Raw genomic sequence first — 22,717 nt, 5'->3', positions numbered from 1 at the left:
TTCAGAAATTTTGGTGGATGCAGGCCTGTTCTGGCTTTCTTGAAACTCCACACTCTGTATGGACTTAGGCTGAGTTCTCTCATCCTCAGATTGCTGGCTGTGATGTTTAAGTCTCGTGATGGTGTAGGCACATAGCTTGCACTCTGTTCTCCCCTATATGGCTCCTTCCTTTCTGCTCCTTCAGTTGTAACCTGCCACACAACAATACAGCTTTTTTGGAGTCTACATCAAGTCTTGAATTATGTGACCTTCAAAAAAGTTCATGTCAGGTCCATCGGTTAGGAACAGTTCTTCTCCCTAAGCAACTCATGGTTCAACTGTGGCATGTATCACATGTGTATCAGTTAGGGTCCACACCCAGAACAGTGCCATGCTCTGCAGAGAGCTCAGGTGCTGTTACTAGCAGATAATCCCAAGTCAACCAAAAGTACCACTATTTGCTTAGGCCATCTTTTTAATGCACAGAGCATGTGACAACACAAAGCTCTAATTCTGGAATATTTTCCCTTGCTTTCACCTCTTCTGACCTGCCTTCAAATTTCTAAATGGATTAAGAGAGTTTGCAACAATCTAGAGATCATGAGTGCAAAATCCGAGAGACAATGAACTCAGTATTTAGATAGCCAGGAAGAGATTCCCCTGCAGGGGCACAGGGTGCAACCTGCCTTCTCTGTAAGAAAACAGTTTCAAACATTTGCTGCCTTCGTGTCTTCTAGCTGAAGGCAAGGCTTAGTAGGCATTACAATGCTTTCTGTATAACAAATTTTGTTTGTGTGACTGTTCTTTATTAGGTTTTTCCTCCATGTAATTGAAGGAAAGAAGACATGAACCAACCAATCCTATCACACATATTAAACAATATCTTCATTAACTGGTGCCATGTCTCCTTTTCCATGTCCTGCTCAACTCTGGCACAGAGTTCTGCCTACCTGAAATATCACATCTGTGCTTGTATTGAAAAAGCCAAGAGAAGCTGAGCTTCACTTGACTTTGGGTCAAAAATTATACCTCAGAAAGAATCAAAGTGGCAAGACCGTTCGGATGAACTTTAAAGGAGGCTGTGACATTGTGTCCACTTGGGCACATGAGAGTCACTCAGCTTCAGCTCTTTCAATCTGTAAAACTGCAATAACTGTATTTACCCAATTTAGAGAGGCAGACATGAAGGTTAATCAATAAAAAACATATCCATCATTACTATTAACAACAACAAAGCAGTATGCAGGCTGAAGGACACCTTCCTGCCCTTTAAATATAGAGTTTTACTAGTGAGTGCATCTTGCATATCTTTTTTCCCTCCCCAAAAAAGAACACATTGAGGAAGAGTTAAAACCCTGTTCACATTTTATCAGGGAAATGCAGTGTCCATGCAGTTACCTCATATGCTCTGTTATCAATCCCATGCAAGCCCAAGTATCTTTCAGAAAAGGCTGAAGCTTGAAAAGGAAAAAAGAAAACATCTCTTTCAGTCATAAGTGAGTACACTGATGTTTCTGAGTCAAATACTGCAAATGCTAAAAAAGATCTTCTTTCTAACATTGTCTTAGTTATGCAGGACATATTTCTAAAAGTTTTTGAAAATGCACTAAGAATATGTATGATACTACAGTCTTTCATTACCACCATGTACTTACGGTTTCTAAATAAGTCACAGAAGACCCTTTTGGGTTTTTTTACCTAATGCAACCCAGATATGAGAGGAGAAGAGCACTATTGTGTTGTGTCATTTCTCCTTTCACATGGGATCATCTCCATCAACAGTCTACTGCAAGCTCCCGTTGGGCTCAGGGTTAACTGTATGGGACCTGAAGGCTGTCTTAACACCACTGACTTTCCTGGCAGTCCCCTGATTTTCACTGGCACTAACTGCAAAAGCAACTGGTGTTCCTAAGAGAAAGGACCACCATGTGCAGCGGAGTATTGCCATCAGAGAGAGGATGAGGCAGGTAGGCTGGACCACAGCTCCCACGGATGGATGATTCAGGCAAAAAAGAAGCATGTTCAAGGCAGTGGTACAGGTTGGTGTCACAGGCTGGAGGTGTTTAGAGCCAATTCTCCTTTATTTACAAGGAGTGAGTAAGAGAAGTTATTTTATTACTCTGACCACCATGGTTGGTCCCCCTGGTGCCAGCAAAATTGCTTGAGTGGGATAAAAGGCTTTATAGCCAGTCCTAAGAACACACACATAACAAAACAGGCAAGATCTTGGGGAGGGAAGAGAAGATAACTGGAAAAGGTTAGGGCAGAAACATCATTTGCAGTCAGCAAGAGGGTCTGTGGGCTCTGGGATGGTGTTTACCATATAGTCTGAAGTCTGTCAGTGGGGAAAGAGCAGCTCCACAGGCGAACACCTGGTTCTCTTCACCGGCTGGAAGCATGTAAGTGCTCAGGTAGCCACCGTAATCCTGGAACACAAACGGGGCAGGGGCATCAGCAGTCCTGCCATGAGGTGCTGCTGCTTTTGGATACAGAAACAAGGCAGCTGAGACCTTGCAGAAAACTCTCAGCCATTACAGAGCCCATAATACCTTGCCCTGAAAAAACACGAAACAAGAGACATCTCCCTGGCTTTGGCAGATGTGGCTGAAGATGAGCTCTGTACTCACTGCACTCTCCTGAAGGCAGGAGGGTTGTATGCCCAAGGGCTTGCCTCTTTGCATCCCACTTTATGGCTGTTGGTCTAATCAGATATGTTACCTCTCCAGAATATTAACCCGGTCTTTCATTATTTAAAATGGACATTACAATTTCAGAGTCTGCCATCAGCCTGTTAACAATTTCCTGCAGAGATGCTGCTGTATGTACAGATCTCTTTGCCCACTCTAAGCCTGTATCTCCCACCACAAACAATTTCTACTCACAGGCCCATTCTCATTTCAAACGCTCTGTACTTTGCAATTGCTGTTTCCCAACTAGGTGCACATTATGGTGCGAATCAGCCTCAGAAATCAATGTTGTTGTACATTTGTACGACATAAGCTAGATCTACCTACATCCCCATAGACCTTAAGGGACAAGATGAAAATGAAATGAAAGTTTGCAAGGGGAAAAAATAATTATCTGACAGCATTTTTCTGACAAATAGTCACTTTTTGTACTGGGAAGTAAATTTAAAAAAAAAAAGACAAATACATTGATAAAATGAAAGCTTTCATCTTTAACATCTCTGAGCAAGAAGCAGTCTATCTCAAAAATAAATAATAATAAAGAAGTCACCACTGACATATTCAATAAATCAGGATTTAGCTCAGCTGCTTAGCCACATCAGCCAACTAGAACAGCACAGAGAAACAACGGGAAAACATTACCTTCCCAAACACACCGACTCGCATTTTATCAATGTAATGCTCCTTCAGCATTGTCCTAGAACATGAGAGAGGAGAAACAATGGGTTAAAAATATTTTTCCCTTAGATATAGCAAACCTAGTGTGACTTTTATCAGCTTGAATTTGGGGTGGCCACAGAAAAATGGTGTAGACAATCTAAATTCACACTGCTACATGCTGCTTTCACATGAGTCTCTGATTTAATCTTGCAACCTGTTGTTGGATTTGACCAAGCAATGGCAAAAAATAACCTGCACTACCTCTGAAAGTCATAATAAAGCTCATGCTATTGCACTATTCTGATAGTGGTTTTAGCATGATTATGTGCAGAATAAATCTAATATGACAGGACTTAACATTTAGGGCTTTGCACTGTTTTTTCTGTTTTAAAAAGTTTAAGGGTTTAAAGATGGATTTTTTCCAACTACCAGAGCAGCAAAAATTTAATGTAGGAGCTGATATTGAAGCTTACTTGTTTGTAGCTGTATGACTGTACAGAGCTAAAAATAAATAGGCTTTGAACACGTGATACAGTGCTCTAATTTAGCTCTGTTTAAGGCTTGTTTTTCTCCCTCTGCACTGGCTGGCATGAGCTCTCTCTCACAATCCATCACTTGGTCACAACTGTATGACTACATTGTCCTTCCCTCCCATCTCCTTGCTCTACCTCACACACCACTAAAGCAGTCAGGACTAATGACTGTCTTGGGTTAATTATGATTAATGAATTAATTTCTTTGATAACAGTGTCATTCACCGGACAGCTTCCAACTGATCCTTCTCTTCCAAAAGGCCCAGCCTCCTCTTAACCTCGTGCAATAGCTTAGTGCCTTGGAAGCCACTCCCGCGGCCGTCGAACTTCAGCACGATGGCATTGTGAGAGCTGACCATGACGCTTTCCCATGTCACCTCAAATCTCTCCGTTACGATCTGGCTGCCAGGAGTCCCATCTCTGAAACAGAAATAGGCATCAAGCAAAGGCAATGGCACCAAGCATGGGCCAAATGCCCTCCCTGGGGCCAAGAGCTTGCTGTGGCAATGGGGACCGGCAGCTCCCGCATGCACTGTAAAGCAGAGAAGATTTCAAGAAGGGGGGACCAGTCTCTGCAATGATGATATGCAGAAGGCTGGTTGTGGGATAAGTTTTGAGGGTGGGGTGGAGGGTGCAGGCTGGTTTCTGCCACCCCCCTTGCACAGCAACTATCGCTGTGTTAACTGAGTTTTGAACAAACCTAGCAAGCATATCACTAACCGGGCAGGATTTCTCCTGTGAGTAAACCAGGGCAGTGATGCAGAGGTCGGATGATTGTTCCCCATTTATGCCTGCTCTAATCTATAGCTCTTTTCTACAGGGATTTTTCTGGTGGAGGGGTTTCTGTGAGGAGTCTGGCTTTGGGGAGTGCTGGCACTGCCAAAATATGTTGGATGAAGCTTGCAGACATCAGTTCTCCTTTCCTTTACTGGCAAGCACTGGGGTTTCATTTACTGCTCACAGTAACCCAGCCCAGATCTTCCCTCTCCAGTGGGCTTCTCAAGAGTGGCTGTAGATGGAGCTGCCAATCACTTCTGTCACCACTGCTTCACACAAATACAGAGGGAAGGAGTGCTTTTAAAGTGATAAACAGCTTAAAAATGCCCAGGCTGGCACAAAATTGGTGGGTAAGGGTAAGGGGTGCGCAAGTCTCACTCTTCACCCTTCTGCTTAGAGCCCGATCCTGCACAGGGGAACTGTCTTGAGAAATATTGACCCCACTTCACCAGACAGCTAAGAAAAATCAAGAGATGATGATAAGTAATATTTTAGGACTGGGATTACTGTAGAGCCACTGTCACTTCCATCTACTTCTTGTCCTTTTTGGGGTTCTTGGAGACATCAGACAACTCACTGCAGGATTTTAATGTGCATGTGACTTCAGTCATTTGCATTTATTCAAGTGAGACCCAGGCACATCCAGATTCAGAGGCAGCCTAATCAAGTGCTGTTAGCTTGATGAGTACCAATCTTCCTCAAGCACTTGTATAATGAAGTACATTTTCTCTGCAGTAATTTCATGATGTAACGACATGCTTATTGCAGTGTTTTTGTCCTTCATGGAGGGATGTGCAGGATGGTGTTCAGGCATTCATCAGGCATCCATCACTCCTGCATGAGGCTTCTCTCTCATGGGGTGCTCCCTGCCTGGGAGCAAGTGATGCAGTGGGACGCAGCAGGGCCAAGCAGGTTCTTCCAAGGTCAGTGACTTCCCTTCCTCAGCTTCTTTCCAAATTGCCAGAAAAAAACTCAGTAATGTGTATTATTATTACTAAATGTTGCATAAAGAAATACCCATCTGCTATGCCTGCCAGGAGAAAATCCTACCGACCTAATATAAATGCTAACACTGTGGAGATCTTCAAAGGTTTCTAGCTCTCTCTTTACTGTCACTTCAGGGAACACCAGCATGTACATGGGAAGGATTGCTGCATGAGGGCATCTAAAATTTAAACTGTAGTAAGGCTGACTGTATCCCATTCTAAAACTACCTGTTAAGCCCACAGTGAGTGCCTTAAGCATTGTAACAGAAAGTCAACATCCATCTTTTATTCCTCCCTCTCCTGTTTCTGCCTCCAAAATTACTGAATTGCAAGTGTATGTGGAGCAACTTTACAAAATCCTACGATTTACTCTGCAGGATTTCACTAGGGAACCTTTATGAGAGCTGAAACCCTGGGCTCAAACATGGGAGAGAGAAGGGACCTATGCCTAGCCTCTCCCAGCTCTGAGTTGAGATGGGGGTAGGGATCAGCATTCTGGACTTAGGTGCTAAAGTGGTCTGGCATTCATTGTACAAAACATATCTTAAAAGTCTCTGATCATGGCCGAGGTTTCCATGCTGCCCTAATAATGTGAACAGAAAGAAAGGACAAGGGAGAACTTACACAACCAAAAGCAAGGGGTAGTGTGCGGTGTCTGAAAAAGTTGCTGGCTTTAAGATCTGCATTGGCAACTCTAGGAAAAAAAATACAAATAACAACATGTCTTCAGTGTGGGAATGCTGACATAACTCTAATAGATTTTTCTGGTGTTTTGGCCACTTACGAGCAGGAACAAAATGGCATTTCATCAGAGGCACTGGTAAATAACACCTTAGAAACACAGATGTTGTCAAAGAAAAGACCCATATTATGATAGCCGAGGTGACAAGAAATGTAAATCGGGAGTACAGCGCGAGCTGTTCAGTCATGCATCACTTTTACAGCATTCAATTAACATCTGGCAATAGCTATAATTTTCCTTTTTGGCAGCTGGATGAGTGACGCGGCCAGGAATCAATATTTCAGGGCAGCAGAGGAGGACGAAAATTGGTGATGAAAATGATAATTTAAAACCTAATTAAGTATGGTGGCTGGGGGAGTGAATAGGATTATTTTGCTATAATGGTGTGAAGACAGATAGAGAAACATGTATTTTAATCCTAACTTCCAGAGGGCTTAATTTTGCTGTAAAACAGGAGGTAATTGTGCTGAAGCCCATGTCGTTATATTAGTATGGAACCAATGTAAGTGAGGGACATGCTCACCAAAACTTCATTTAACTGCTTCCTATGGCTTCATATCGATAGCCAAACCCACTGCCATACAAACACTTTCCGCATTAATGAGAGAACACATTTATTTTTAAAATGTTAACTACAATCCAGATTAGCAAAGACCCAACAATTAAATCAGTATTAGGAGCATTTTCAGTAGATTAATACACAGATTAACCACATGGTTTAAGTGGTTTGCTTTGCAATTATTGTCTGACACTCCAACTAATTAGTTATTCCATCTGAATGCTAATAGCTGCAAATTGGATCAATGGCCCAGGGACAGCCAAAAAGGCCATCGCTTGACTTTAAATATAACTAAGCACTACGTGCAGTGTTCCCAAGGCTGTTAAGCCCAAAGCTTTGAAAATACAGGGAGGGCACAGAAGAACAGCCACATGGCTGCATCCAGCTTGTACTTATTACACATGCACATATATATTTTAGGTTGAATGACCAGAATTGCATTTCAGTGATACCTGCAGTTAAGAAATTTAGCATCAAGCTGAGTTATTCCTAATAAGCTGCCAGTGCCACTAAGGATTGACTCACCGTGGGGATAGATTGTGATCTTTCTACAGGCTCTTTCCTCATCTTTTCCTGCCCATAAGGCCTGGAAATGCATGTCTGTTCTTGTTATTTCATGCACTGGTTTATGTTCCTAATGCCCATGTGGAAGCAGAACATTTTAGGGCCATTATCCTTTTTGAATGGCAACTGTCTTTCAGCCTTTGCTTCACATTTTATAATACCTGGTACTGGTTGAAATTAGTAACCTGCCATCCACCACACGTCACTGCTTTCATTTTACTGCATCCAATCTGAGAGGTATGCTCCTTTCCAGCATGGGAAATACTATGGGTCATACTTTGAACCCAGGTTCTCTGGGTTTTTTTTTTTTAGAGTTGCTACCATACACAGAAACTGGGATTTTTGGGAGCCATTGCACAAGTCTGAGTATGTGGATTTTCCACATATAGGTAAGATATCTGCTTACAGCCAGAGGAGATGCTTTTTAGGTTGTTTCAGGTACAACTACAGAGACAGTCAGAAAATTCTTACACTTTGCTTGCCACTAGGCTTTTCTCTCTCTCTTTGTCATATAGATATATGGGGAATGCTTATACAAGTGGTACAAATAATGCACCAGCTGCAGATATAAACTGCTCCAAGTTTCTGCCTTCTGTACGCCAGGTGAAGTCTCTTTTGGCTTTTCTCATAAAGCTGGTTTTTTTCAATCCTATCAAATGATATGGCTTTCTCAAAGAATCCTGAAAGACTCAGATGGGCAGTTGTTGGCGAGTCATCTTCATCCACTGCAGTTCTGTATTGTATACTGAAAGGCAGCCACAGCTGTAGCCAGCAAGCACATACAGTATCCCACTTCAAACCCATCTTAAATAATACACCAGTCCTGCTAGGGCAAATGACTGAACAATGGGGACACCACACCGTGTCATTTCCCAGAGTGGATTTTTCTCTATGAACAAAATGTTAAAAGGAAAAAAAATCCCAACCCTATCATTTTGCCTTTCTTCAGCAGCATTCTCATCAAATCCTGTCTCTGTAATAACCTCCTTATGTAGCACATCTTAAGAGAGTGCTTTGCAAAGTGTGTGAGTTTATTGAGAGCCAAAGTAATTTTTCCTCCTGCCAGTCTAGCCAGGATGACTGTATCATTTCACAGCAATAGCAGTGAAAAAGAAAAATAAGAGAGAGGAAAGGTGCTACTTACTGTAATCGTCTATCCTGATTTCCATGTATTCTACCTTAGGCATTTGCCTGTCATTTACAGTCAGCTGCACATTTTCATTTACCTCCAGCTCAAAAATTTCTGAAAGAAGAAGGACAAGATCACAGAAACTTTTGGCATTGTTTGTGAAAAAGCATTTTAACATTTTATAGACACCTTAGTATTTGTAACACAAGTTTCCTTATGAAAGAATTTCCTTCTAGTCCTCACAAACGTCTAATTCAGTTAAGTCTTTGAAACCTCTTCCAGGTTCTGCACTGGCAAAAAGCTATATTCCTGAAATCAGTGACATTCAGCTGATTTACAGCAAATGGGAATGTGATCTTCTGTGTTGAGACAGCTGGGTCCCAGTCAGACATATACCTGTCATGCAAAGCTAGATATCAAATATTATCAAGTCTGTGCCCAGATTACACATAATGAATGGGGAAAGGGATGAGATTGTGGACGGCTTCAGGACAAGGTTGTGCTGCTACACAAGAGAAAATCCATCAGAAGAAAAGCCATGGGGAGGCAAGAGTGGACAAAGATCATACAAACCTGCAATGTCAGGTTTTGGAGCAGTCTTGGCTTTCAGAGTGTTTCAAGAATTGTTCATTTTGCTTGTGTGTCTTATCCAAGAGCTCTCTGGGGCTGAAATAGAGGATTCCTTCCTCCTTCCCAGGCTTAAATCTTTATTCCCCACATCCTGGCCATGTGCTCTAACCACTGAGCCTCTTCTAGAAAAAGCAGCCACCTCTAACATCAGAAAGGTCAAGTCTTTCCCAGCTGGTAAGGAAGGGGCCCATCTTTAGGAGACATTTCAGGTTGTATGTCCTTGGTGGTGGGAAATGTCTCCTGGTGATGGTGAGGCTACTGAGCCCCATGAGGGAGGGATTCAAGGACTGGGGGGATCCCACTGTGGTGATGGTGAATCCTGGTCTGGGGAGCCCGTTGCAGTGCTCATCCCCATGGCATCAGGTTGCGTTTGAATCAGGGGAATCCAGGGCATTATCTCTGCCATGTGAACCCAAGGAGGGTTTGAGGTTTCACACCAAATTATGTGTTTCGTTGACTGTAACTTCCCTTTCCAGGCACACTGATAAATAGATGTGTAACCCCAGCTGCTCAAATAATACTTATGGTACCTGATTATCATGCTCTCATTGCCCATCTCTGCTCAATAGGCAGGCACAGCACAAAAACATGCCCTTCCCAGTTAATATATTTCACAGATCTTTCAGCAATAGTATATTGGTTCAATGACTGCTTCTGAAAAGCCTGGCTCATCTCTATTGAAACTACAACCCCCACAGAAGTGCCAAAGCAACAGCCTATTACGTTTAGTTAAATATTAAGATTCTCATTTAATTATGGCACACACAAGTAGCTTTATCAGCAGAAAGGGCTTGCCACGTAGGGGAATTTAGTCAAGCCGTTTTATTTGTTCATATAATTGCATTCACATAAAGCCAGGAAGACTGTGGATGAAATAAAAAAGATTGGCATATCTCCTAAAGGACTTTCTTTTCTGCTTTAGGACCACAGGGAGCTTGAGTCTGTGGAGTACAAATGGTCATTGCTTAATTAAATGTAAGCACGCTATAATATTCAGTGCAACTCACTATTATCAGATTATTGCAGAATATAGAGGCAAACTCCCTTTATAGAGTAATGGGCTCATATTAAATAAGTAAATTCAGTAACATGCAACTGTCAGTTGCCCTTTATTCAAAAGCAGAAGAATGAGGGTAAAAAAAAGGAACCGGGGGAAATGCTAATCATATGCAGAAAATCATGAATTTCAGTAGGGGATGTGTTCTGTGCATGACTAGATCGAGTTCTCTATGTAATACATGCTACACATATGTATCTGTCAAAATAAAACTAGTCTTGGTGTTCCTTTTTCAAGCCCTTCATTTGCTGTTTTTGTTTTATAGTATCTCTCATTTTATTCACCTAAAAGTATTTTATAAAACTATACAGGAGGCTATAACACAGTTCATGAGAGCACTACCCTGTACATGCTGTTATAACCAGTCAGCCATCTCCACGTCTATGGTAAAATTAAGGTATTGTGTTTAAGGGGGGAAAAAAAAGAAAGTGACTTTGGAGTTGCAGGTCAGAGATAACTCTCCTGGCCCTGTGGCAACATCCTCTGTGGGCTGAAGAGCCTTGTGGGCATCACCAGGGCTGCTCTGGAGTTATGCTCAGCAAGGGCATTGCCAAGCCCAGGTCTGCTGGGAAGAAGAAGAGCTGACACACCCTTGTGCAAAGACTGAGATACGAATGGTCACTGGGGCAGAAAGATTGAAAAGCTAGGAGCTTGCAATTTGCTCTCAGTATTACTTAAAAAAGCGATTCTTGCATTGTTGTAGACAAGAATAGCTACAAACGCCAACTTTTGCACATTTATATCAAATAGTTTCACAAGGGACCAGATCGGCACATGGAGCTATACCCCTATCCCACTATTGCCAGCAGCAATAACCTTGGCTTCACAGTGAGAGCCCTCCTCTGGACAGCAAAATCTGTCAGCTCCATAATGGCAACTTTTATCCAGAAATTATAGACCAGTGGGGAAACTGAGTCACGAGGAAATGAAATATTTATTTCATGGACACCCTGTAAGCAAGATGATGGCAGATGGTCTAAGACATGTTCCAGGGTACGTTGATGAGGGGAGACCTTAACGCCCTCTGAGACTACCTGAAAGGAGGTTGCAGAGAGCTGGGGATGAGCCTCTTGAACCAAGTAACAAGCGATAGGACAAGAGGTAATGGCCTCAAGTTGCGCCAGGGAAGGTTTAGACTGGATATTAGGAAGCATTTCTTTACAGAACGGGTTGTTAGGTGTTGGAATGGGCTGCCCAGGGAGGTGGTGGAGTCCCCATCCCTGGGGGTTTTTAAGAGTAGGGTCGACATAGCGCTGAGGGATATGGTGTAGTTGGGAACGGTCAGTGTTAGGTTAATGGTTGGACTGGATGATCTTCAAGGTCTTTTCCAACCTAGATGATTCTGTGATTCTGTGATTCTGTTGTGCTGCTTTGCTTTGGCAGCAAAGATCTCTCTTGCTGCCCTTACAGGACAGTCACGCAGCAGTATATTGCTTTAACCTAACTTGTTCCAGGATGCTGCTAAATTTTATGCATGTCTTCTTCTGCAAAGGAATATTTTAATTGGAAAAAAAAAATTATGGAAAACAATGGAAGGATAAATTACAGTTAAATGTACAATACATCTCATTAACAATATAGGACACTTGACACTAGATGAAACACTACTGAGCATTTCTATTTTAATGGCAACAAATGAGATCTTAAATTTGATTTTAAAAAATTCAATCAGAATTTGGGATTTCACTCTACAGATCCTGCTTACAAGCAAAACTGTTCTAGCTGGGGTAAGGGCTTGAAATGCATGTTGCCAACGGAAACTGAAAAAACAGAATAAACCAGGGAACACACAGAAACTGTATAAAGCAAGATGGATCCTATGCTTTTTTCTTACATGTCCTGGTGCCACAGGGTTACTTCCTTTGACACTTACCATCTTCAGTGGGAAATGAAGCAGCTCAGCTTTTCACAGAAAACCTTTAGTTTGAGAGCCAAATTCCCTGATTTGCTCTGCTCCTTTGCAGAGACAGCAATGAGTTGTATATCCAGTTAAGCTAAACTGATACCTGATAAACTGGCCACATACAGAGCAGCCATAATAAAGGTGTTGCTTATTATTAGGATCCTAGCAATGCCTGAAGTCCCTAACTGCAGGTTAAGGCTGGGTGAAACGCTACATTAAAATTAAAGGTAAGGGTCAAAGTGACGGGAACAGATAAATCGTGGTTTCACATAAGACTCAGTCCCACACCCGGCTATGAAGTCTCCTGAGATTCTTGAAAGAGAGAAAGGGGCACCTTGATTTAAGAACCCTGTAGAGAAACAACAGAGAAAGGCTGTCTATCTGAGGCTTCCTGCCACCCTGACTTGGGGTAAAAACCTGATCTTTCTGGATAATTTGTATTGTTACAGGTGTGAAGGAGGAACCTGAGAAAATTCATGGCTCGCTGGGCTCTACAGGGAGTCCTAACCAGTCTAGCAATGGCTATAGCCAGTACCAAAGATTTTGAGGGAAAAAACCCTGTATTTGGAATAATTCCAGCTTCACACTGCTGTAGATGTGAATCACTAGCATGAAGAAACTTTACCAAACAATAAGTGCTACAATCCCATGAACAGATCAGGAAACCAGGCAGAGGTACAACTTGTGGGGCTCACTCCTCTGTGTTATCTCTTTCAACCTGGTAATCCATATCAGAGTGATTATTTTTGAAAATTATAGATTAAGCTAAACACTTCTTATTTTTGAGTAAGATGCAAATGAATGTTTGTGAAAGACTAACAAAAAGAGAGAGAGAGCTGGACTGTGCAGTTTTTAAGAAAGCTGATAACAAACATCATTCCCAAACCACTGTTTTCATACCCCAAAAAGAAAGCTTTTGTGATGGCAGCACAACAGCTCTGCAAGTCCCTCTGACTTGCAGAAGACTTGCATTTAGGCAGACTCTGGGCTTCCCGCTAGTCTAAGTTTACCAAACAGCAGCTACATCTCAGTGTTCTGCTTGGCTACTTTTCTCTGAAGAATTGCAAGGCTCAAGCCCATTCTTACTCTGTGCATCAGTTGCGTTGTGAACAGTCACCATCGGGACTCGGGGACCTTGAAAAGAGGAAGAAAAGAAGTTGGTTAAATATCTATCGAAGCACACACAGACGCATATGAACCTGGTTTTGAATTCCATGGAGCTGAAGACTCCTGAGACTTGCTTTCCATGCAAGAGTAATCTAAAAAGCAAATCACCCTGGTATTATAGTCTATGAATAAATGACAGTACTGTAGACTCGAAGACATGCGAGGTTTCAAAGCCCTTTCCCAACGGACCACTAAATGCATCTTTCCCTAATTTGTAAACATTAAAATTAGCACAAACACAATTAAATCACTTGATTTTAAAATTATTCTGATGACAACCCAAACATCACAGCACAAAGCATTTACATTTTGTATGCTATGAATAACTGTTGCTGTTTGGCAAATGCTTTGAGTTTTATTTTATTTTACTTTTAAATTAATTAAACACCAGTTTTGATCTCACATTAAAAAAGACTACATATGCTGTCCTAAAATACACCATTTGGGTATCAAAATACATCAGTATTATACAAAGAGGATTATCATTACTATGCAATGTGCATGTGTGAACCAAAGAACTCACTGCCGTAGGATGCTACAGTCTTTAGGATGCTATAGTCTTTACTACAGGGTGCTAAAGTCTTCAGTACAGGATTCTGTACGATGCTACAGTCCTTAGCACAGTGGTCTGGATTCAACTTCTTGTTCAGAAAGTCACCAAGTGGCTGACCAATAGAAAAATGGGATGGTACATGAGATTAGGTTCATTTTGCAGTTGTCACTTCTTTCTCTCTGTTTTTCAATTATAATCTGTTGACTGCTCTGGGAGACAGGACACTGGGCCAAGATGAGCTTCAGTACAGCCAGTCATATACTACTACCGCACCTGTTCATAGCTTTTCCAGTGAATTTGACAACACTGCTCAGGAAGGTGGAAGAAGCACTGCAATGATGAAATGGTTAATTCTTAACCTCAGAGATAGTGGTTACCTTACTTTCCTTCCCTTCCCTTCCCCCATAATGTAATATGAGGAAGCAGCAGCAGCCATAAGGAGCTGCGGAAAGATTATGGGGAAGGATGTGTACGCCCAGCAAAGATCCCAACAGCAGGGCCAGAGGGCTCCCATGACATGTGTGGGTGAAGATCATAGATCATAGAATCATAGACTCATAGAATCTTTTAGGCTGGAAAAGACCCTCAAGATCATTGAGTCCAACCATAAACCTAATACTGCCAAGTCCACCACTAAACCATGTCCCTAAGTGCCACATCTACACATCTTTTAAATATGTCCAGGGATGGTGACTCTAATACTTCCCTGGGAAACCTGTTCCAATGCTTGAAAACCTTTTCAGTGAAGAAATTTTTCCTAATATCCAATCTAAACCTTCCTGGCACAACTTGAGGCCATTTCCTCTTGTCCTATTGGTCATTACTTGGGGGAAGGGACAAACACCCACCTCACTACAACCTCCTTTCAGGTAATGGTAGAGAGTGATAAGGTCTCTCCTCAGCCTCCTTTTCTCTAGGCTAAACAACCCCAGTTCCCTTACCTGCTCCTCATCAGACTTGTGCTCTTCTTTGGACACGCTCCACCCCTCAATGTCTTTCTTGTAGTGAGGGGTCCAAAACTGAACACAAGTATTCAAGGTGCGGCCTCACCAGTCCTTATGGCAGGACTCCTCTTTTGTATATACTGTACTTTCAGTTCAAACTTAACGATGCGATGAGGGTGTGCAGCTGGTGGGAATGGAAAAATTTGGGACCATCTGTACAAAAGGCCCATGGAGGAAAGGTTGTTAGATGTGTTTCCGACTTTCTCAGGCTCCAACAGTCTGGTGGCACACTGCTGGCATGCAAGGGAAATCTGCCATTGAACTACACTGAGTATCAAAAACCCCCTTTTTTAAGCTTCAAAATTAAGACAGTTTAAAGAGGCTTGATATTCACTGAGATGCAAGCTTCTTTAAGATGTTTTGAGTCCTTCAACCTAGAAGAAAATCCTGCGTGATCACCAGTAATGTGCACCAGCAATTTGTGTAGGGCTGGCTGAGAAAAAGCCCCTGAAATGCTGTAACTGATAGTATGCACACAAATGACCACAAAAACAGGCTACTGTGAGCCATCCATACTGTTCAGTAAGTGAAATATGTTCCTGAGAGCAAGAAAGACTTTCAGACAGTATAATTGTGTCTATGGTTTTCTCTGTGCTGCCAAGAAACCACATCACATTGCATGCAGTCAAGAATGTGTAATGTAGAGCTTACCTATACAGAGGCCAAAAAAGGTTTTATTTATAATTAAGCGGACCGATGTGGCAGCCTGACTTTTGTTTCCTAGTGATTGAGAATTTTCTTCACTAACAATCTAATTCCTTTGTTTGCACCATTTTCTTAGAATGTAGATAGTGAGTATAATGCACAGAGGAAAACCATGTTTTACTCACCAGGATTTATCTGAATTTATCTTTCTACTACCAATATACATTGATATGCTGACCATATTTATTTATAAATCTGCCCTGTCTTTTCCCTGCAGTCCCAGAAGCCAGTATGCTGGAAAAGCAACAAACCTAATAAACAATTCATCATGGGCATGATAAAATCATCACTGAAAATAAAATAAATCATCCCAAATGACTTCAACTGAAGCTAGACCAGTCCTTTAATTAACATAAAAATGCCCAACAAAAAGAAAGGGATAAAGTGAGAAATACTATGCATATAATAATTTTATTTTCTAATTTATTTTTCCTTTTTGTGTTGGCACTGAAAAAACTGTGAGAAACTAATAAAGAACAAAGCCGGTATGTAGTTTAGAAAATTCCATGTATTACACATTGTTTCCTTAGTCTCTCACTGCCTTACTGTCATTTCCCCAAATCAATATTTTAAAGGTCCCATACAAAGTTATTCAGTTTGAGATAATATCAAATAAAAATATTTTAAAATATGCATCAGTATCCTTGAAAAAGTAGACTTTTGCATTGCTCAATTTTTATTTTTTAACAAATGAGGAAAAGTGGTAAAGACAGAAATCTACAGAGTAGAATCATCAGGTTTGTGAGAAAGATTACTCTCGATATTAAATATCCCCAATGATGACATTCCAGTTAAACAATGCATTGCACTTGTGAGTGGGTTGGAAGTCATTAAGAAGAAAAATCACTTTTTTAAGGAATTATATAAATTGCTTATTTTGATACCAATTTTTAAAGTAAAGCAACCTAGTTACATGCTAGACTATGTCTTTTAGTACACACACATCAAAAGTCTTTCAACCCTCACAAGTTGAGTGCCTAACACCTGACAGGGATAGAACAAAATTCTTGAAATTAGGAAGTGTATATTCATTAGCTGCCTCCCATACTTTATTTTTAAACCTATAACGGTGTGACAGCCCCATTACACATGCCATCTGGTAAATGCCATCCACTGTCATTTGCGGATCTGAGAGTGAAACCTAATATGTTCAATGAACTGCTGGGAGCTGACAGAAGCAGAGCGAGGACATCCTCTGCTCCATGTCTCCTCTCTCCAGAGCCCTTCTAAACAGGCTTTGATTGGGACTCCCGAGCCCTGGCACATTCTGCTGTTTCTGTTACTTAATCAGCACTGATGAGTGCCTGTGTCTACCTGTCCCCCTTGGAAACTTTGCAAATGCTCTGCCTCTAGCTTACAGAGGTCCTGAGTGCATACGAGCTTCAGGAGTGGGTTGGATTTAAGCATTTGTTTGTGCTCCTTGCAGAATAAAACACAAAGTGCTCTGCTTTAACACAGTAAAGCAGCTACCAAGCTGCTTTGCCCCTGATTTGAAAAGGTAAGAGAAACCCAGCACATACCCCATAACCTGGGTGACTGTTCCCAAAATCATGCACTTTCCTGCATGATGAGGGGATGATGATGCTGTTGGATTTATTCCCCTGGCTGCGGATGTATAGCGGTAGTTACAAGCAGGGCTATGATGCACCCCAAGGTGTGGCACCTGGCACTGCTGCTCCCTGCCACCGCCCCCAACATTTTTAGGCACTGTACAGGCTCTGTAACCTCATTATCCTTCTTTGCATCCCTCTGACAGGAGCAAGACAGGGTGCGCTGGAGTGCTATCAGCTGGAACTGCTTCACCTGGCTTGCAGGCTCCACTCCCCTCTCCTCGGCTCCAGCATTGCACTAGCTAACCCCAGTAACCTGACAGCAGTTTTAACGCTGCTGCTTTATTTATAGATTAAGAGAAAGGTCCAAAATGACTGACAGGAGAACTTCTGTGTGTATAAACATACTCCATACATTCCTGGGTAAATGCATAGTTAATAATGGTGCATAAATCTCTAGTTACAGGAATGAGATTTTCAATTAATACAGCTAAAAGTCTGGCTTTGTCATAAGGCCTTTGACTTTAAAAACGTTACTGTCATTATCCATGCTAGAAGTAAATTAAGCCATATCAGTATGACACAGGCAAATTTATCATCAAGGAAGTACTACCCGCCGTGATCTGAAAGTGCACTGTAACTCAGTGCCTCAGTAACTTGACAAGAAAAAGCATTGGCTGTGGCTTGTCATCAATTTTTTAAGCAGCTTTCATTATTATTTCCAAGATGGTTCTTCTTAAAGACTATCACAAAGAAGCAACTCTAGATATTTGGGTGGTAAGATATAGATTTCCAAAATAAAAATGGAAAATCATACAACGTTGAACAAAATATTTACCAGACATTTGTTTTGTAATACTTTTAAGAGAATAGTCCACAGGATTCCCAATGTTTTCATGATCTAAACAGTATAGGGAATTCTATCAGTTAGAACTTTAAAATGAAAGTAGTAAAAAAAGAAAAAGAAGTAAAATTGCAAAAAATATAATCAAAGTTGTATATATTAAAGAAAAGAGAGGAATTGTCTTATTCTTCTCATCCATATTCTCAAAGGCTTCAATGTGGCAGATAATTTGAGACCAGAAGCTAAATTCACAGTGTGTAAACAATGAAAATTCAAATACTCTCTGCCAGCACCACCAGCATATCTCTTAAGCACTGATGAATGATTTAAAAGAGCAGCTGCAAGCAATGGGAGCTGAGAGGTCTGGCTCTGCACAAGTGAGATAATTGGCAACAGCCATCTCTGTGTACAGATTCCAGATCTCTTTATTTGCTAATCCATGAATTATTTATACGTGCTGCATAAAGTTCATATGTTGGGGTGATATTATCAGCCTAATAAATAAAGACATGGGGAGTTCTGCGAGCCACTGCTTACAATTAAAATATTTTCCCATTTACAGTATTTTCCAGTCTATGCTACAGACAGATGTTCGTGATGTTTGCTTTGGCAACCTTGTTGACACAAACATCAAACAGATTTGTGCTGCTATTCACCCTTCCCAAGGCATTTAATTCTTTAATCTAATCTTTACTTCCCCAAATGTAACTTGTCTTGTAAAATAATCAATACCGTCTTGTTCTCGGGCAACATGCAGGATTGCACAAACCACACCAATGGTACTGCCCCATCTGAAACTAGTAATAAATTTCATGCTTACTTTATATAGAGCAGAAATAAATCTGGTTGTTCTGACATAGTATCAGTTAGCAGTGTCTAGAGGGCAAATGAGCAAGAGATTTGTCCTTAATTATACTACACAAAATAGGTCTGATGAGTTCTTCAAAACGTTGCTCGAGTGAATAAGCATGGTCACGTCCTCAGTACATTCCACGGGATTTGGAGAGGTGCCTACAAACAGTGGTGTGGGAAGCTGGGCTGACGATAATTGGCTCCATCCCACTGTATATCCTGTGGTCACTGAAACACAGAAGGACATGGGACCTCTGTTTCTGAGAATACCCTCCCTTGTTTCTTCAGGTAATTGTGTATTATATAAGTTTTGACGAACACCCTCTAAATATAACTCTGTTTTCACTGATGTAATTCCTACTGGTGTCTTGCTCTTCTGGTAGGAGCTGCCTTCTAACTTGAAGCTACACTGGCTGTCACTCCAATTTACACCTTTTTGGGTTTGTTCCAACAACCTCTTTTCTTCTAATCATGAGTATTCCCATTATAGTTAGAGCAGTCACGTGTCACCAAAGCTCTCATCCAGTAGGATAAACTAGATTATTTTAGCTCCCTTTTTTAAGACAAAGTTTCTTTTCCTCTTGTTCTTTAATGCAAAAGTGTGTTACATTCAGTTCCTCCTTCCTGAACAGAAATGACTAGGACTCTACCCCTGCTGCAGAGGACATCTTAACTGGTCCTTATACTGGGAAACTGTTTGCCTGATCCATCCTAAAAGAGCATTTGCCTTTTCCATGACCACAGCCATTACACGGTTTGCAGTCATCCAGTGATCAGCATTGTATGTCCTGGCACTCTTCCGCTCTTCTGATGCATTTGTAACTTTTGAGCTTCAAGCATACAACACAAATTCTTGCCCTGAGTCATCATGTACTTAATTTTGCTCTTTGTGCTATTAATTTCTCCTACTCCAGCCCTGCAAGACAGCCAGCTTCTCCAGTATTTCTCTCTGCCTTCTGACGATGCTTATCAGCTTTGTGGCCTTAACAAATTCCATTAGCTGCATCCAGCTTTGGGTTCACAGGCTGCCAAGGAACAATCTAAGTAAGGTCATTCCCAAGACCAGCTCCTAATGAACCTTGCTGCTGATCTCCAATTAGCCTTATATTTCTCTTCATCATAATCTACTGCCTTCTTTCATTTAGCTGGTACTTAACCTTCCTGTACAATTCCTTTGCTAATCCCCATCCTCTCCTTCTTAATTAATATCATCCAATGAGGTATCACATCGACTGGACTGAATGAAAGCATTTCCTTCCTTTCACGAGGCTTTGGCTAAGGTTTTCAAAAGCTAAATGCAATACTGTATGTGGACGGTTTCAAAGAGAAACGTGGAAAACCTACAACCTTCAAGAAATGTTGCAGTAATTCATCCATTATAGTGATAAGATCAGCTGTAAAAAGGAAGTAGGTTAGGAGAATTAGCTTGCAGAGTTCCTGAACATGTTAGTGCACCATGACTGTATACCCAGAGATGTAAATACCAGAGATAGGAGGAAACCACTCCAGCTCATGTGAGGATCACTGACTTCCCAAAAGGCTAAGGTGTTTTGTTCTAGTATGCTGGTTCAGATCTATGGTTGGAAGAATGAATCTGAACAGAGAAATCCCCCTACCCAGCTCTCTTTCTTTTTTCAATTTCTGTTCTATTTCCTGCTATTTCTAATTGAGTTATTCATTAATTTAACCTCTTTCACTTCAATTTTAATTCAGGCTTTATGAAAACTTTGAAAAGGGATGAAAGCAAAAGTTTAACATTTGTCCCTATTTTTAAAACATAACTTTCTTATTGGATTATTAAATGCGAATCCTAAGAGAAATACTGTATGTGGAGGAACACGCCTGACATTTTCTGTATGCCCTGCCTACCTTGGAAAGTCTCTCGATAACTCAGGATGCCCAGGAAGGTTGTGCACTCTCCGTCCCTGGAGACTCTGAAGACAAGTCTAGACACAGCCCTGAGCAACCTGGTCTGATTTCTTCTCTGATACTGCTTGGAGCAGGAGGTTGCACTAAAGACTTCCTAAGATTCCTTGCAACCTGAATTCTCCCATGATTTTGTGATTCCATGATTAAAAAGTATCACAAATGGCAGTGCCATCATGATGGAGAGACTGTGTAGCCATGTCCTGGTAAAGCTGTGGAAGGAGAGGAAGAGCGTTGCAGTCCCTGTTAGTCCTCCCAGCTCCTCTAATAAACATATATTCAAGGGAAAAGGATATTCCCTTATAATCGCAGCATGAAAGAAAATACTCTCTTCTCAGCGCCATTTACAATGTTACAGTGTTACATTAACACTGGCAGAATAAAATCCCACTGCATATTTTCTGTTTATTCCATTAAAAGCCTAGTATAAATTGTTTTAGATAATCTTAATGTATTCTTTTTCTTAAGTAAAATTCTCTTGCAAGAAAATAGTGGTATTGTAGCTAGTTAAGTAATAACTGATGCTGGGTATTAATTTTAACAAAAAACCACCATATAAATAACATTGCTTCACATTTTCTAGTTATTAAGCTGTTTTCCTCTCACGAGTTCTCAGGTTTTAACATATTCTTAATCTACTGACTGCATTAATAAAGGACTAAACAAGTATCATGCAAACAGAAAACAAAAGCCACCAATAAACCTTACAGCTGGTCCAGCTGGCAAACAAGGTGAAAGAAGCAGTTTTCCTCAGAGGAAGCTTTAAATCTTGTGGGATGGTAACATCTGTACTATCCACTGCAGAATAATGAGTTCAACCAAGGTCACTCATATAGCTGGAAATAACGCACATGCACCCTAGACTCAACATGCAGGAGGCCACTGCCTGATTTGTGAAGCTTCATTATTTGAAGCATTGGAGGAAGCCTGTTGTCGTGGTCATTTATCTCCTATGAGTGGAGTTCAGATAAAATTTTATATGTGCAGAATGACCGAATGACAAGAACCCTGGCTGCAAGCAGATGATAGATCACCATCCTCTGGGTAATGCCAGACAGCTCATATTTAAAAGCAAGAGTCCAAAAGAAAACAGGATCAAAGCATGTAAAAGCAAGGAACACGTAGTGCTTTGCAGAATGAGGTAATTATAAAGGGGATAGGAGTTTCACTTTCATTCCACAATCTGTTTTTTCCCATGCACTGGAAATTACAGGTGTTTTCTATTCATTTTATTATTAAATATTCATGCATATTTTTTTCCGCTTGTTCTCTGTCACTGAGTATTTAATGGGTACTTTACACCTCATTAAAGATGTATAACAATACAGTGAAATTTTTTATAACATAAATGAATGGTCTACTTAAAGGAAGACAAAATGTAACTGGACACCCACAAAAGCCACCATTTTAATTAACCTCAGACCACTTTACTAATGATGTTGTTAACAGCTGATAGAAAAGAACTTATCTTTCAAATTCCAAACCACTAATAGCATCCTCTCTTTTCCTGGAGAAAAAGCTCTTGTGGTACCTTCTGTTTGCGCAAAAAGGATTTTTCATATCAATCTGCTATTTTGAAGTTCTACGAGCATGTGAGGGAGAGAGAATGAGCTCTCCCCACCCCAACCTGCTTTCACCCATGGGATTTCTGACCCGTGAACCGCACACAAAGGAGTTGAGACGCAAGAGCCAACCTCGGCTGTTAAGTAAGAAAGGGAGTCAAGTGAATGCAAATGTGAATTATATAGTAATTATAATATAAATAGGACCCAGAGATTAAGTCTGTGCATGCTTTCAAACAGCAGAAACTAATTTAAGCTTCATAAGCCTCAGGAAAAGTTCCAAAAGGTCACAGTTTGCCTGGAAGCACTAATTATAGCCTCCCGCTACTGGGTATACAAAAACCCAAG

The 22,717-nt window shown here is 41.0% G+C and overlaps 1 protein-coding gene across 5 annotated transcripts in view; it reads right to left on the bottom strand.

Annotated features, from left to right (window-relative positions):
* The window catches only part of DPP6 (dipeptidyl peptidase like 6), a 565,289-nt gene that overhangs the window by 5,034 nt on the left and 537,538 nt on the right, over nt 1-22,717 (bottom strand). For all 5 annotated transcript variants that reach the window (XM_074831423.1, XM_074831453.1, XM_074831444.1 and 2 more), the window contains exons 17-23: nt 13,293-13,340; nt 8,632-8,730; nt 6,247-6,316; nt 4,085-4,279; nt 3,309-3,363; nt 2,300-2,405; nt 1,378-1,436 (exon numbers count right to left, since the gene is read on the bottom strand). In XM_074831423.1, coding sequence (XP_074687524.1) covers nt 1,378-1,436; nt 2,300-2,405; nt 3,309-3,363; nt 4,085-4,279; nt 6,247-6,316; nt 8,632-8,730; nt 13,293-13,340 — 632 coding nt within the window. The remainder of the gene's footprint in view (nt 1-1,377; nt 1,437-2,299; nt 2,406-3,308; nt 3,364-4,084; nt 4,280-6,246; nt 6,317-8,631; nt 8,731-13,292; nt 13,341-22,717) is intronic.

This window comes from Strix aluco, chromosome 1 (assembly GCF_031877795.1).
Source record: "Strix aluco isolate bStrAlu1 chromosome 1, bStrAlu1.hap1, whole genome shotgun sequence".
Taxonomy (NCBI): Eukaryota; Metazoa; Chordata; class Aves; order Strigiformes; family Strigidae; genus Strix; species Strix aluco.
The sequence above is the reverse complement of the archived record's forward strand: the minus strand, read 5'-3'. Positions and strand labels throughout refer to the sequence as shown.